The sequence below is a fragment of the Sciurus carolinensis genome, chromosome 1, assembly GCF_902686445.1.
Source record: "Sciurus carolinensis chromosome 1, mSciCar1.2, whole genome shotgun sequence".
Classification (NCBI taxonomy): Eukaryota; Metazoa; Chordata; class Mammalia; order Rodentia; family Sciuridae; genus Sciurus; species Sciurus carolinensis.
In genome coordinates, this window is record NC_062213.1 from 96,241,192 (window position 1) to 96,257,661 (window position 16,470).

The 16,470-nt window shown below is 43.9% G+C and overlaps 1 protein-coding gene across 1 annotated transcript; it reads left to right on the top strand.

Moving 5' to 3' along the window:
• Window positions 1-2,360: 2,360 nt before the first annotated feature.
• On the top strand, window positions 2,361-3,992 carry S100a12 (S100 calcium binding protein A12). Its single transcript, XM_047528668.1, has 3 exons — window positions 2,361-2,514; window positions 3,082-3,242; window positions 3,736-3,992. Exons 2-3 carry the CDS (start codon window positions 3,105-3,107, stop codon window positions 3,874-3,876), a joined length of 279 nt encoding a protein of 92 aa, XP_047384624.1. The 5' UTR covers window positions 2,361-2,514; window positions 3,082-3,104; the 3' UTR covers window positions 3,877-3,992.
• Window positions 3,993-16,470: the final 12,478 nt, after the last annotated feature.

The window sequence follows — 16,470 nt, forward strand, 5'->3', positions numbered from 1 at the left end:
GGTTTAGGGTTAGGTTTAGAGTTAGGCTAAGGAGAGCGGTAAGAATGAAGGAAAGAAGGACTGTATAAAGGGAAAAGGGTGGGAGGGGTGGGGGGGAAGGGAAAAAAATAAACATCATTACCCTATGTAAACGTAAAAAAAAAAAAAAAAAAAAAAAAAAAAGAACACAAGCAACAACAGGTGTTGGAGAGGATGTGGGGAAAAAGGTACACTCATACATTGCTGGTGGGGTTGCAAATTAGTGCAGCCACTCTGGAAAGCAGTATGGAGATTTCTCAGAAAGCTTGGAATGGACCCACCATTTGACCCAGCTATCCCACTCCTTGGCCTATACCCAAAGGACTTAAAATCAGCATACTACAGAGATACAGCCACATCAATGTTCATAGCTGCTCAATTCACAATAGCCAGATTGTGGAACCAACCTAGATGTCCTTCAATTGATGAGCGGATAAAGAAACTGTGGTATATATATATACAATGGAATATTACTCAGCCATAAAGAATGATAAAATCATGGCATTTGCAGGCAAATGGATGAAACTGGAGAATATCATGCTAAGTGAGATAAGCCAATCTCAAAAAACCAAAGGATGAATGATCTTGCTGATAAGTGGATGATGACACATAATGGGGGGTGGGAGGGGTTAGTGTTAGGGTTAGGGTTAGGGTTAGGGTTAGGGAGGCGGGCAAGAATGGAGGAAGGAAGGACGACTGTATAGAGGGAAAAAGAGGGGTGGGAGGGGTGGGGGGAAGGGAAAAAATAACAGAATGAATCAAACAACATTACCCTGTGTAAATTTATGATTACACAAATGGTATGCCTTTACGCCATGTACAGAGAAACAACATGTATCCCATTTGTTTACAATTAAAAAAAAAAAAGAGGGAGAAGTGAAAGTGAACTTGACTATTTGAAAAGTTGATTCTTGTGTTGTATTCCACTACTTTTTGTACACAGTGACTTTAGATGTGGCAATACTTTTTTAAATTAATAAACTATTTGGTGTTGGGGGGGTTAGTTTTGAGTGTGCAAAAAACCTGAACAGAAAGTGCAGAGAGTTCCAAAATATGCCCCATTGATTGACTTTCTTTGAGTTCCCCTATTGACATTTGACATTAGTGTGTACATATGTTAATTGATGTGCCAGTATTGATCATTGTTATCATTAAAGTCCATGGTTTGCACTATGGTTCAGCCCTGGTGCTGTACATTCTATGGGTTTTGACCTCTGTCTGATGATTCATGTCCTGCATTGTGGTATCGTACACAGTAGTTTCACAAACTTTGGCTCCCCTGCACGCCAGTCTTTCTGCATAGCCCAGACCCCAAGGATTTCCTGTTGGGTGGAGAAGACAGGGCCAGCCCCTGACAGCCAGGAACTGTGCCAGGTGCTTATTCGATGACAAAACCCTTGATCCCCTACAGCTTCCTTGGCTGGGCACCAAACATGAGATTGGTGCCCAGGTGGGGTGAGAGGAACTTCCTGAAGAGGCAAGGTGGAGAGCAGCCACACTGTCTGGTTCACTGGTGTTACTCCGTTCCTGAGCCCAGCACAGGGCTTTTCCCACAGTGATTCTGGGAGCCTGGGTTGCACTGAGGAAAGAATTTTTGAAAGGAAATTGAGAACTGACTGTATTAGGAAAAAATTTGGAAAAAAAGACAGGGGTCTGATATAAGATTGTCTATGTCTACCAAAAATCATATACATTTTTTAAAAGAATGAACAGGTACTGTTTTTTATTCTCATTTTAGGGAATTTCTTCATCCGAAAAATAGTGTTGCTTTGAAGACTAAGCAAGGTGTGTTGAGTGCTCAATGCCTCTTTGCTTCTTGGCAGACTCTTCTTTTAGAATAGTTTTAGGTTTATGGGAAAATTGAGAAGATAGTACAGACAGTTTCTATGCATTGGCATACAGTTTCCTCTATTATTAACATTTCACATTGGTATGCTACGTTTGTTAATACGAATGTATCACTATTGATAATAGCAAAATTCCATTTATTTAGATTTCTTTAACTTTAAACTAATCTCTTTTTCATCTTTCAGAATTACATATACTTTGATTATTTTGTCATTATCGCTTTTGTTGTAATAGATTGTCAACGAATACTCCTCCTTCCCTTTCCAGACAGTGAAATTCGCTCTTAGCCTTTTTGTAGGAAGTAGGGTGTGAAGCTGAACTTGAAGCCTGGGCCCTGGCCCAGGGTTGAGAATATGCAAGGCTCCTGAGTATGGGTGGGTGGCCAGTGCTGTGACTTTGAGGATGAGGAGGAGTGTGAGAGTCAAGGTGGGGGGGGGGCATCTGAGCTGCTCCTGTTGCAGTCAAAACCACAGGATCAAAACTGTTGAGCAACAGCATCGTTCAGCAATTGCCTCAATATGAATCAGAGAGATTTCTCATCTCCACGTTGAAGGTGAAGCTTAGACTGCATTATAAAAGCCTCCTTGGTCTGTGGTCTTTACCAGTGCTGGCTTTCTGCTACTGCTCCACACTTTCGTGCAGTGAGGGGTAAGTGTCTTTTCCTTCGCTGGGTCCTCAGGTGTTCCACAGGAGTGTGATTGCAGGTGGTCACTTTGTAATCACAGAAGCTTCTGCTTGCCTGGGCATCTCTGGGCTGACACTACATTTTGAGTTCAAGCTCTTGCTGTGCTAGGGGGATCAAGCCTCAGGCATGTCTTATCCTGGCTGGGGTGGTGACATCTGTAGAGCTTGTGTGGCCAAAGTTTTGTTATCTGGGGAAAGTGAAGAGCATCATCAGCTTTAGAACCCTTCTTGTGAGCTTTTAAGTGAGCAATACCCTCTAAACGATCTTCCTTGGTGAATGGTGTGGTATGTGACACCATGGGCAACTGAGGCTGATTCTTTTAGACTTTACAAAATATTATGTGTCCTTCTCCTTCTCATCCTACCCACAAATGAAAAATCATCATGGTTCAAACTTGGAGCAGAGAGACCCCAAGTAGATCTGGAAGATTTCTGTTATGCTTTCTCTGCATCTCTAGATACAGAAAGAGGGGAGAGTGGATGTTAAGGGGTGTGAGGAGGAACTGATGCTAGACCTCTTTTGTCTTCTAGAAGGTGAACCTGAGGTTGGGAAAATGCCCACACTGGAAGACCACCTGGAGGGAATTGTCAACATCTTCCACCAGTACTCAGTTCGTTTGGGGGATTTTGACACCCTCTGTAAGAGTGAGCTGAAGAAGCTGATTACAAGGGACCTTGCAAACACCATCAAGGTAGGTGATGCCCCTCTCGTCACCAATGTGTCCTCTCCCGGTGCTGAAGGAGTGGTGAATTCTGAGGGAGGCTGGTGGGACAAGGACTGGGGTGGGGTCAGCCCCAGTTTGAGCTCCCAAGGTAAATCTCCCCCGCTATGAGATAGGGCCTCTGCTGTCCTCTCTCATACTCTCTATCCTGTTGGGTTTTACTCAGTTCCTCTTTCTGGGATTTGTTTCCTCATGTAAAGTATGAAGATGCAGGGGAGGGGAGGCTGGTTAGGTGAACTGCAGAGCACCTTCCAGGTCAAGCCTTGCATGATTCCTGGATGGCTCATCCTGCAATGACAGTTAATCTTCTGTCTTGTCATGTTGGATTTCCCAGTGCTGTCTCAATGACTTAATGTCTTAGACTTCACTAAACTGAGTCCTGAGAGATGAGTGGCCTAGGAAGGTTGGGGTGGGGAATTTTATATGAAGGATCTGAACTCAAGTTCTCTGTTCTCTCTCCTAGAATACCAAAGACCAATCTACCATTGACAAAATATTCCAGGATCTGGATGATAATGCAGATGGACAGGTCGACTTCAAGGAATTCCTATTACTGGTGGCCTCTGTGCTTGAGACAACCCATAAGAACCTCCACCATGAGTAGGAAGCTCTCTGAGAGCCTTTCACCCAGCAATGTCCTTAGGAGGGTGCTTTCTTCCCCTCACAGTCCTGTTTTGCCTGCGGAGAGCCAGAATTAATAAATGTACTCATGAAAAATTCTCAATGGCATCTGTCCACTTTTATTTCTTTCTGTGCATGGTCCCTCAACTTAGTTATACATCACCCTGCTATTTGCACAGCCTCATTTAGACCCTTTAAACCCCTTGCTCCATTTGTCCATCCAATATTTATTGAAAGTCCACTATTTGTTTAACAAATGTTCATTGAATATCTATGAAAGTTAGAGACCAAAATAATAAGTTCTTGTCCCCTCAAAGTTTATATTCAATTGGGAAATAAATGAATAGACAAGTACATAATATATGACATTGAGCTGGGTGTTGGATATATATATATATATATATATATATATGATAAATATATATATATATATATATAGATAGATATATAGATATAGATACAGATAACATTGGAAGGTTATGATAAGTGATATGAATAAAGCTAAAGCAGGGAAGTAGGACTGGGATGGAAGGAAAAAGAAGAGTGGGATGTTAGTTTAGATGGGATGTTTAGGGTATGCATTTGAGTAGAAATCTGAAAGAAAGGAAGGAGAGTGACTTGCAGACATCTGACAGCCAGGAATTCCTGACAGGCAGAGATCAAGGTCCTGAGGTGGCATAGGCTCTAAGAATAGCACAAAAGCCAGTGTACCTGAAGTATAATAACTGAGATGGGGAGTGAGGGTAGGTGGGCTATGGGTCTACAGGTGACAGGACTATGCTCACAACAACAAATATAAAATTATTATTTAGATGTTTTACATTCTTATCTTTTTTCTAAAGCCTTTGAAATCCAATGTGTATTTTATATGTTCAGTATATCTTATAGCTGCAGCTACATTTTAAGGGCTCAATAGTCACATCTAGTTCATGGCCACCATATTGCGTGTTGCGGCTCAAGGTCATTGGAGAGAAGCAGAACTGGGCTAGGAGGGTGGTGATAAAATTGATCAGATTCTGAAGATATTTTGAAGGTGGAAAGTGAGAAATCACAGTTTACTCCAAAGATTTTTTTCTCTATGACTTTGAGCTGGATGTTGGGGATATAGAAATCAAAGACTAAGTCTTTGTCTTAAGGAGCTCAATTCTGGTGAGGACAACTGAGAGTCAGCAGAAATTTCTATGCCATGTCATATGTATTTTAACAGAAGTAAGCACAGGAAATTGTGGAAGAATATGAAAGTGGCCCAGCTTGGGGGAAGAGGTTGTTGGGCTTCCTGAAGGAGTGGATACTTGGCCATTATATTTGGGGTAAAACTTTGAAAGGCAGAAAATAATCCAGTATTTGCATGTTTATGAGCACGGGATAGTGAAGAACATTTTTTGGTTTTCTCAAAAGGGACAGAAGTTGGGAAGAACAAAAGTAGAGACCAGGTAGTAGAATATTATGCTTTGTCCAACATGAGTAAAGGACAGGAAGACTTCTCTGTGTAGATGCATGATGGTCCAGGCCGAGTTCTTTGCTAAACACTACCTGAGGAGTGTGCCGTCTTCTTTGTGCTTTTCTCTTCTCTGTGACTCCACATGCAGCGACGTGATTTTGTTTCATGCCCATACTCTCCAGTGGACTTGATTGTTTGAGAGCAGGTGCTGTGTTATCACAAGCACTAATGTTGCCGAAAGCTCAGTCCTTGTCCCCAGTGCCAATTCAATAACGAGGACACGGTTTTGAGAACAAGGGAGAAAAAGAAAAGGTTTATTGCTTTGCTAGTAAAGGAGAAACACAGGGGACTCCTGTCCCAAAGGATGTGATTCTGCTCACCAGGAAGTATAGGGGCGGGTATGGGGGGCAGTTTAAAGGAACTCTTCAAGGGTTACATTGCAGACGTGTTCTGGTTGGGGGTTCTCCCAGATCCTCAGCAGGCATCTCCTTCCTGTGGAGCATGGAAAACTCAGGGTAATCTTGTTCCCTGCCCCCAGGTTAGGGAGGGGGAGAGGGAGAAGAGAAAAAGGAAAACTTGTCCCTTTTAAACATAAGCCTCAGAGCTATATTCAAAGGGTGAAGTGAAGCACGGTTACAGTAGCACAGAACCTGGCAGTGGGGTTTGCTTGCTGTGGTTTGAATGTTTGTGTCCTTCCAAAATACCTGTTGAATCTCCAATGTAACAGTATGGAAAGGCGGTAGCTTTAGGAGGCCAAATATCGAGAAAGCTCCACCCTCATGGATGGGTCAGTGCCTTATTAAAAAGGCTTAATGGGGTGTGTCGCTTTCACCACTGGAAGACACAGCGTTCATTCCCTAAGGAGGATGCAGAAATAAGGCCCCATCTTGGAAGCAGAAAGCTGCTCTCGCCAGACATGGAACCTACCAGAGTCCTGATCTTGGGTTGTAGAGCTTCCCTGAATGGGAGAAATAAAGTTCTATTCTTTATAAATGCCTTAGCCTGTGGTTTTTTTTTATAGTGGTACAAATGGACTCTGACAGTGTTAGATAAGTATTTTTTTAAATGAATAAATGTGTGGAAATCAATAAGGCTATTGTTTTGGCTTTCTTTTAATTTTTTTTTTTTTTAATACCAGGGATTGAACCTTGGGGCACCTAACCACTGAGCCACATCTCCAACCCTTTTATTTTTTTGTTTTGAGATAAGAGTTTCCTCCAAGTTGCTTAGGATCTTACTACATTTCTGAGGCTGGTTTTGAATTTGCCACCCTCACAGCAGTGCACCACCATACCTGGTTGTTTGATTTCCCACAAGTGGTTCCAAAGGGAAACAGGTGCCATGACCCCAGGGTGCAGGAATAATCTCTCAAAGGGACAGGTGGATTGGTATTCCCTGGAGATAAGGGTAATTCAGTCTGATAACAGGAGTCATGGGGTGGGGGTTGGGGAGGGCTCCCTGCCCTCCAGTCCTGCCTCCCTCCAAAAAATGCTAATGCTCAGATGGGATGGATGGGAAACTTGGAATCAGAAGTAAGTCCTGCCCCTTGGATTCTGATCAATTTATCAGAGTGTTAAGATACCCAAGGGAGAAGCCTCCAGGACAGAGCCAAGGGCTCTTGCAGACCCCTCAATGGCTGCCACCCTGCCTCTTCTTTAGCAGTAGAAATAGCTCAGAAGGGCAGAATCTGAGGAATATTTGAAGGAAGATGAAATAACTTGCTGGAACTCCAGTGTGTAGATGTGAAGAAAAGCAAGACGAGGGATTTCTTATTATGGGGACATGGGTTTGGCTTCTGGTTTATTTAATGAGAAGCCACATAGAAATGATGTATAGGGAGCTGGGATTCAGCACTGGGGCCCACTACCCAGCCCAGCAATCCTCCTCCCCACAGAGGAACCCCCTACCTGTGAGATCTGTGTCTGAGCTGAGCAGAGATGTGGCAGGGGAAGTGTTGAAAGTGTGTGAGGAAGTTGAAGCCTGAGTGTGGGGCCAGGTGGAGAGGCTAAAGATGGGGTGAAGCAGGATTGGCAGAGGAGGAAGGGGTTTGGAACCCAGAGAAGAGGGTCCTGGAATGGCCGAAGCCTGGAAGGCTTCCATCACCAAGTGTGTTCGCTGTTTTCCTCACTTTTGAGGAATTCAAAGGAATTTTAAAAATTCATTTTTGAAGAGTTTTACACTAGCAAACACTAAGTTGTCATCTAGTTTTAATGTCCTGAGATATGTTGACTGGGTGGAGGGGAACTTTGAATAGGGCCTAGAAGGTGAGCACCACTTAGTGTGAGGGTACCAAGGGTGACATTCCCAGGCACTAAAGGGTAGCAGCCAAGGGGATGAAGATTGAAGTTATATTTCTGGTTTCTACTCCTAGTTTTGCCACTTACTAATAGTGAAACTGTGAACAATTAACTAAATCTTTCAACTTTAGTTTCGCCATCCATAAAATGGGGATAACAATAGAACCTTTTTCCCAGAGTTGGAGTGAGGATCAGCTAATCTCAAAGCACATGTAAAGCACTTGGCCTAGCTCCCAATGCAGAGTAAGTACTTAACAGAAATTAGTAAGAATGGAGTTATGCTTTGCATATGAGGTATCTCCCCAAAGCTCTTGTGATAATGCAGGAATGCTCGGAGATGAAATGATTGGATTGTGAGAGTGGTAACCTATCAGTCCATCCTAGTTTGAATGGACTGGGTGGTAACCAGAGGCAGGTGGGGCCTGACTGGAGGTGGTGAGTCACTGGGGGCATGCCCTGGAAGTGTGCATCTTCCTCGTGGCCTTTTCTGTCTTTCCCCCTTGCTTTGCCTTCTTGCTGCCATGAGCTGAGCAGTGCTCCTCCACCACACTCTTCTACCATGATGTTCTGCCTTACCTTGGACCCAGAACAATGGGGTCAGTCGACCATGAACTAAACCTCTGAAATGGTGAGCCAAAATAAACTTTCCCTCCTCTAAGTTGTTCTTGTCAGACATTTTGATCACAGTGATATGAAGTCGACTAACACAAACAATAAGACAGTTTATACAAGTGATAATTGCTGCTCACCTATTCTCTGCAATAGGTCAATAGGTAAAGATTATTTTAAACTGAAGCAAAGACTAAGGTTAAAATTAGGGGCAGCTTAGGTAGTCAAGTAACCAAGAGTGATTATGCAATATCTTTTTTTTAAAGGCCTTTGAACTAAACCCAGTTGCTGTGTCATTTAATGCACTCACATGCATTTCTGATCATTTCTGATATAAATAGTAGTAAAAACCAACAACCATCAAGAAGAACAAAACCCAGTGTATTTGCTATTGTGAGCACATTCACCAGTTGTGCTTTTTTTCCCCTCACAGCAACCAACTGAACCACAAATTGAACTGAAGTCATAGGAAGAATTCATGAACTGATAAATTTGGTCAAGAATCCATCAATCAGAGGCATGCAAGGGTGAAAAGAGCCTTGGAATTGCAATCACATGAACTGGTTAGACTCCTGGTTCAACTGTTTGTAGGCCTTGTGAGCTTGGGCTAGTGGTTCCTTTTCCCTGAGCTCAGTTTTTCTATCTGTAAAGTGTTGTTTGAACTAGTTACAACCAATCCCTTCATGAAAACAAAGACTAGATCCCATGACTTTGGCAGGTGTCACTAAATAAGCAAACAAACACAAGTACTCTTAGGATCACAGAGCCAGAGTCTGGCCCTGTCTTCTCCAGTGTCTCACCGTCAACCTCTGTCCTCCTGCTGAAGCTCTATGTCCAGTAACTCCAGAACATGCTCCAGTTTCCCTATGAACTTTCAAACTTCTTGGGTTTTGCTCTCGCTGTCCGGATTTAGTCAGTCTTTTCACTTCTGTGACTAAAATATCTGACAAGAACAATCAAAGGAGAAAAAGTTTATCTGGAGGCTCCTAGTTTCAGAGGTCTCAGTGCATGGATGGCCACCTCCATTCTTGGGGTCCTGAGTAAGGCAGACCATCATGGCTGAAGAATGTGGCAGGGGAAAGCAGCTCAGAACATGGCACCAGGAAGCAGAGAGACCTCTGCTCACCAAGAACAAAATACATGCCCCAACGATACAACCCCCAGTGACCGCCTTCTTCAACCACACCCTACCTGCTTACAGTTACTACCCAGTTAATCTCTGCGAGGGGATTAATGTGCTGATTAGGTTAAGACTTTCATAACCTAAACATTTCACCTCTGAACTTCCTTGCATCATCACACATGAGCTTTTGGGGGACACCTCACATCTAAACTATAACATGTCCTGTGATCTCATTTTCTGCAGTACCTTTGCTTCCCTTCATTCACAACACTGTCCATGTCTCCTCTGTTGTAGGCACCAGGCTGTGTGGTTCTTCTCTGGTTCTGTCATGCCTACGAATACCCCAAGGTCCAAATCAATTATCCTCCAGGGTGTTCACCTGCCTGTATCCCCCTTGCACATCTCTATGGAGAGTAGATTTTAGGTCCTTCCAACTTGAATCTTACCTACCTATTCCATTCTTAGGGTTCTGCTGGGATGATTAGTCTGACAGAACCATCAGGGCTATAGCATTATTGTGTGGTAAAGGACAATAAGGTTATTCTTTGGGGTGCTGTATGTACAATCCCTTACCCTTTGTGAAGACATTTTCGAAGACTGCTGGCATTCCAAAACCAAGCCAACCTGTGTACCAGGACCTTGGAGGTCAGCAGAAGGACCTGGAGTCAACAGAATGACTGTAGAAACCCCTGATGTGAGAATGGTTAGGACCCACGTCACTTTGACTTGGCCAACCCAAGAAGCCTTCCAGATTGAATGAAAGCAATTAAACTGTAGAAATCTGGAGGGCAAGGACCCTATTTCCTATGCTTCTTTGATTTCTCTCATTGCCTAACATAGTGCTGGGCATTTGAAGTGCAACTCTTGCTCTTTCAAAACTCCGCTCAGGAAACTTTCCTTCTCTCTAACCCTGCCTCCACCCTAGTCAAGAAGACAAAAAAATGCCTTTTCTATTCTCCCAATGTGTCTTGTGCTTACCACCCACTTTTGCTCATCTTTTGCTCACAATCCAGTGTTAAAAATATCTATTTGGTGTCTGTTGCCCCCAGTAGACCCAGGGCTTCTTAAGTGTGGGGACCTACCTAGCACAGTGTTTGACACAGTTCAGGCTCGGTGGCTCCTGAAACAGCTGTCTCAGTGGATCCCACACCTCTACCCCAGATTCCCCAACTCTGCTCTCCATGGGGCAGCCAGAATGATCTTCAAACATAAATCACATCACATCACATCACCTGCCTGAGGAACCCCTCCAAAGATTCTCCAGTGTGTTTGGAATAATGTCTTTGTGGAGATGGCCACTTGTGACTTTGGCCTCTTGTTCTTGTTCCCTCCTTAGTAAGGCCTGGCCTGGTCACCTACCTCACCCAGCAGTCAGTCATTCAGTCACATCTTCATCTAGTTTCTCTGTGGAACCCATCACTTTCTGAAATGGCCTAGGCAGATTCTTCCTCGAAACTCCTCTAGATACAGACTCCAAGAGAACAGGGACCTCACATGCTTTGTTGACCCAGCACCTGGAATGGAGTACTGCATTTGGTGGATACTTAGCGAATAATTGCAGAATGAGCCAACAACTGGTGAGCAGTGGTTTCCTTGAGTGGAGTCACTGTGCTCTGGCCAAGGGAAAGACCGGCTGACTCTGAATGCCAGGAAGATGCTTGTGGTGGTGCTGAGGGCATGGGAGGGGTTGACAGCACATGAGTCACAGCATGAAGGGTTTTCAGGACTCATCATGGAGTGGGTGCCTCTCCCAAGGCCTTGACAGTATTTGAAGGGAGGTGTCATGACCTCCCTGCTCCTTTTCTCCAGGCTCAATACCCCAAGCCCTTCAATGACAGTCATAATGACATCTTGGTCAATGGACAATGGTCCCTTAGGATTATGATGGAACTGAAAAATTTCTATCACCTGATGGCTTCAATGTACTATGCAGTGTAAGACTTTTCTCACATGATTGTGGTGACACTGGTATAAACGAACTTGGTCAGTTTTATAAAAGAATGGCACACACAATTATGTACAGTACAGCATAATTGATAAGGATAATAATGACTTTCTGATTTATTTATTTACTATACTATAATTTTTATTGTTATTTTGTGGTGTGCTCCTCCTAGTTAAATTTAAAAATGTTTACTGTACAATCAATAGTGTAAAGAGAGCCTATGGAATGGGAGAAAATCTTTACCACATGCACCTCAGATAAAGTATTAGTCTCCAGAATACATAAAGAACTAAGAAAACTCAACACCAAAAATACCAAATAACCCAATCAATAGATGGGTTAAGGAACTGAACAGACACTTCAAAGAAGAAGAAATACAATCAGTCAACAAACATATGAAAAAATGTTCATGTGTCTTGTAATTAGAGAAATGCAAATCAAAACTGCTCTAAGATTTCATCTCACTCTAGTCAGAATGGCAATTATCAGGAATACAAGCAAGAATAAATGTTAGTGAGGATGTGGTGGAAAAAGTTCACTCATACATTGCTGGTGGGACTGCAAATTGGTGCAACCACTCTGAAAGCAGTATGGAGATTACTCAGAAAACTTGGAATGGAACCACCATTTGACCCAACTTTCCCACTTCTAGGTTTATACCCAAAGGATTTAAAATCAGCAAACTACAGTGACGCAGACATCGACATTTATCGCAGCTCAATTCACAATAGCTAAACTCTGGAACCAACCTAGATGCCCTTCAACAGATGAATGGATAAAGAAAATGTGGTATATATACACAATGGAATATTACTCAGTCTTAAAGAAGAATGAAATTATAGCATTTGCTGGTGAATGGATGGCACTGGAGAATATCATGCTAAGTGAAATAAGCCATTCCCAAACAACCAAAGGTTGAATATTTTCTCTAATATGCAGATGTTAATTCAAAATAAGGGGGGGGCTCTAGGGGTTAATAGAGGTACTTTGGATTAGACAGAGGGGAGTGAAGGGAGAGGAGGGAATATGGAGGTAGAAAGAATAATAGAATGAATTGGACATTATGACCCTATGTGCATACATGATAACACATGGGTGTAATCCTACATCATGTACAACCATAAGAATGAGAAGTTATACACTATTTATGTATTATGTGTCAAAATGCATTCTATTGTTATGTATAACTAGAACAAATAAAAAATGTTTACTGTAAAAACAGTATGCTGTATTTGATGGCTACTGCCTCACACATCTTGTGTTTACTGAGCCTCCCTACTGCATCAAAAGACCACCCTGATTGATCGACCTGTATCCGCCAGCTTCATGGAAGCATACTTTAGGATGTTTGTACAACAGCAAATTGCCTGATTCCTGTTAAAGGACACACATCTGGGTTTTCCTCTAGTGATTTTCTTCTTTTGTTCTTAAGAGGTGATTTGGAAGCTAAACATTGTGTGCTTTGAAATGCTTGAGGCTTTGTTTATCCAACAGAGACAAGTAGGGCTGGTCGTGCTCATAGATCTGGGTCTCCATCTCGTAAGGGTCTCTTTCTCTCTCCTGAGAGTTCACCTATCTCTGTCCCTGATTAGATATGACTCCTAGTTCCTTCTCAAAGGCATTGCCTGAAAGTACCCCAGTGACACAGGGCTGCGTCTCACCATGGAGAACTGGAGGTGGTGGTGGGGGTTTGCAGATGGCAGCAAGTGAGGAAGAGCTCAGAGAGAGTACAGAGTAGGTGGAGGGAGAAGGAGAGGGGCAGGTTAGGAAGGAAACGGGGAGAGAGTTAGGGGAGAGAAGGGAGAAAGGAAAGGTGGCACCCAGTTGCCCAGGTCACCTGCCAGGATCCTGTACTCTTGCTGGGCCAGCTGGGTGCCACCCTCCTCTTCTCTCTCATCTTAGTCCTTAGTAACAATCCCCTTCCTCACTGTAAAGTCTGCATGTGACAATTGTGGGTACATGGGCAAAACTGGGGGAAATCATAATGGACAGGCCAGCGACTCCCTGCTGGGGTTCATGTTCCCTGTCTCTTGTGACGGGGAGGGGATCTTGGAAGACAAGGTGGGGGTCCAATCTGGCTAAGGAGCTGACCTTGGGATAGAGGAGTTGGTTCAGGTCTGAGCCCCAAGATGCAATAGGACTTGAGCAACCACTTGTTTCAGTCTTGTTGTCACCTTGGTAATTGGAATGTCAAAACCCATGACACAGGGCTTTCTAATATATAAATTTTAAGCAACTGCTGGGAAGGGGCAGGGTTCTGAGGTTGGATTCTGGAGTTTACTTCAGAGCAGGGCCTGCATCAGGGTTGTGTAAGATTGCTTCACGGGGCTGGTGAAAGTAGGGGCCTTTCTTCTCGGCAAGGTCTTGGCAAACAGCATAAAATTAGAGCATCTTATTTATTCAATAGGGGTTGCAGGTTATGCTTTTCCTGATGGAGCCTGGCATAGTCTGAGATTCTGAAAAATTTGTATTTTCTAAGAAGGACCACTGCAGGTGCTGTTCAGTCTTCACCTGGAATATTGCGGCAGGCCCCCAACAAGCCATGTGCCTGTGGTCTCAATCCCACCCCAAACCCATGACATAAACCATAGTTGGAGAGAATTTTATAAAGTAAAAATATGACTGTGCTCACTTCTTTCCCTGAAGCCATCGTTCCTTCTGCCCTTCGTTCCATGGATCAAAGTATGAGTTCCTTGGCCTCGTGTCTGCCTGTTTCCCTCTGTGACCCTCTCTCCTTCACACCCCTGGTGCTCCTCATTCTTGTTCAACCCCATACCTGTCCCTTCCAGGCCTTTGCCCACCTGACCTCCTCTCTCTGAAGCACCTGCAGGTTTATTCTGGAATGTTCATAGCTACCAGCCTCAATGCTGCTCTGTTTCTCACAGTCCTTGCTGAGGGGCATGGCTCCCATTTCAGCTTCATCTGGCTTTGCACCTCCCCATCTTTTGTTTTCCTTATTAGAATAATTTAAGGACCTGTCTTGTCTCCCCTGCAGGCCTGGGAGCTCCTGGACAAGAGTCAAGTCTCAATTATTGTGGTGACCCCTTGCAGTATTATGCAGTACCCGACATACAGCAAGCATCCAGTGAATCCCCCAGATTCTAGAGCCATTGCATGCCACCCAGACTCTGGAGTACATTCAGAGCACTGTTACAATCTGGGCAGAGTCTAGCAGCTCCAGCCACCACTGCTCCTTCCTCATTCTTCCTAAAAAGACATCCAGAAGTTCAGGTTCCACTGCTAACCAGATTGGAAGGCAACTCCCTCTTGTAGGAACTGGGGACAGTCATCTCTGGTTCTTTTGTTACTACGATGCAGGGGAAAACCCTTAAAGCTCATGTTTCTCCAAAGAACCTGTTAATCTTAGAGGGAGCCTCTAGTTCTTTCTCACGTGGAGTGGCAATCTTAACCTTGACACTTTGGCTCTCTATCTGAGGGAAGAGGCCTTTGTTCCCCTTTGATCAACAGGAAAGGGTTAATGGGAAGGAAGGGGCTAAATCACCTTAACCAGTTCTGTTAAACTATATTTAAAGAAAACCCCATGAGACCCTGTGAAAGTGGCTTGCTGTCAGACTTTCTCCTGGGTTCTAAAACAATATCCTACCCTGAGACAGAGTTTGTGAAGAGGTGAGGCAAGAGGAAGCATTGCTGGCACCTAAAAGGGTCCATCCTCTCTGCTCCTTGTGAAGGACCCAGTTCTGTTCCAACCTCTGCCACCAACTCTCCAGAGCCCTAGACCCATTCTACTTTCATTTGTTCATCCATAATGCTCACAGAGTTTGCACCGTGCTGGGATCTGGGGGTGTGGAGCAGGACAACCATAGTCCCTGGTTTCAGGAGCTCACAATCAACTTGCAAACAAGGAATTACCAGTCATAATTTGAAATGAAGTGTCAGAAATATCAAACTGGTCATGGTGGCACATGCTTTTAATCCCAGAAACTCAGGAGGTAGAGACACAAGGATCACAAGCTTGAGACCAGCCTCAGCAACTTAGCAAGAGACAGTCTCAAAATAAAAAAGGGCTGGGGGTTTAGTTCAGTGGTAGAGTACTCCTAAGTTCACTCTCTCTCTAGTACTGGTGTGGGGAAGGAGAGAAAGAGAGGAAGTGGGGGATCAGAGTTCTGGTCTTGAGAAGGGTGGGTGGTGGGGGGAAGCTTTGTGGAGTCAAACACTGGCTGAGACTTGATGGATTCTAAGGAACTTACTGGACACATCAGCATGGGGAAGAATTCCTGGTGTGCACAAGTAGAGAGGCTGGAGAAAGGCTGGACATAATTTATGGAGAGGGTTTTGAAGAACTGGATGGGTGGAAGGATGATAAGGGATTAGATTTATTCTGGGCCCACAAAAAGTTCTGTTCCCTCAAAGGAAGGAAACTAGGATTAATGTGCACCAAGGATGAGGAGACAGATCTTGGATCAGTTTAATGAAGGATGTTCTGAGTGTCAGAGCCAAAGGAGGAAGCCCACTTTTCTGGAGGAATTTAGGCAGGGTTGGTTCAACCTCTTGGTAGGGATGTTGGGGAGAATTACTCAGGGGTTGGAGCTGGGACAGGTTGGATTCGAGCAATAGTTTTACATTTTTTTTTTCACAGCAAATCTCTCTCTCTTTTTCTTTTTATTTCAAATCCAAAGTTCCAGTGTGTGTGTGACATAAAAGCAGAACTGATTTGACTCAACACAGTGGGGAAGGGGGCCTTCGATTCCCATAAGCCTCTGCTCCCTACCGTCAGGTTCCTATGTCTATGATATTAACCCAGAAGCCTTTCATTTACATGTTTTAATTACACTTTTCTCCTTCTTCTCCCTGCTGCACCTTCCCTGAGAAGAGAGTCCCTAAGAAATTTTAGAATATTTAAACAGTCGGTATTTGTTGAGGTCCTAGTATGTTCTGCCCGACCCTCTAGGTGCTGGGGATAAAACTGAGAATAAGACAAAGGCATGGACTTTGCTGTCACAGAGTTCATGGTCTTGTGTGGGAGAAAGAGTCACAGATATATTTGGGGGACATTGTGTTCAGTAATGTTAGCAGAGGGTGGTGGCGGTGGGGGGGAAGCACCTACCTGTCTTACCCTAAGCATGGAGTCCAGTACTAGAACTCAGGCCTCATATCCCAGGTTGCTTTTCTTTCCTCTGTGCCAAACAGCATTCAGAAGAGGA

Coding starts and splice junctions, on each gene's coding strand:
- S100a12 (XM_047528668.1), top strand. CDS start 3,105: ATGCCCACACTGGAAGACCACCTGGAGGGAATTGTCAACATCTTCCAC. Junction 3,243..3,735: donor ACCTTGCAAACACCATCAAG/GTAGGTGATGCC, acceptor TCTCTCTCCTAG/AATACCAAAGACCAATCTAC.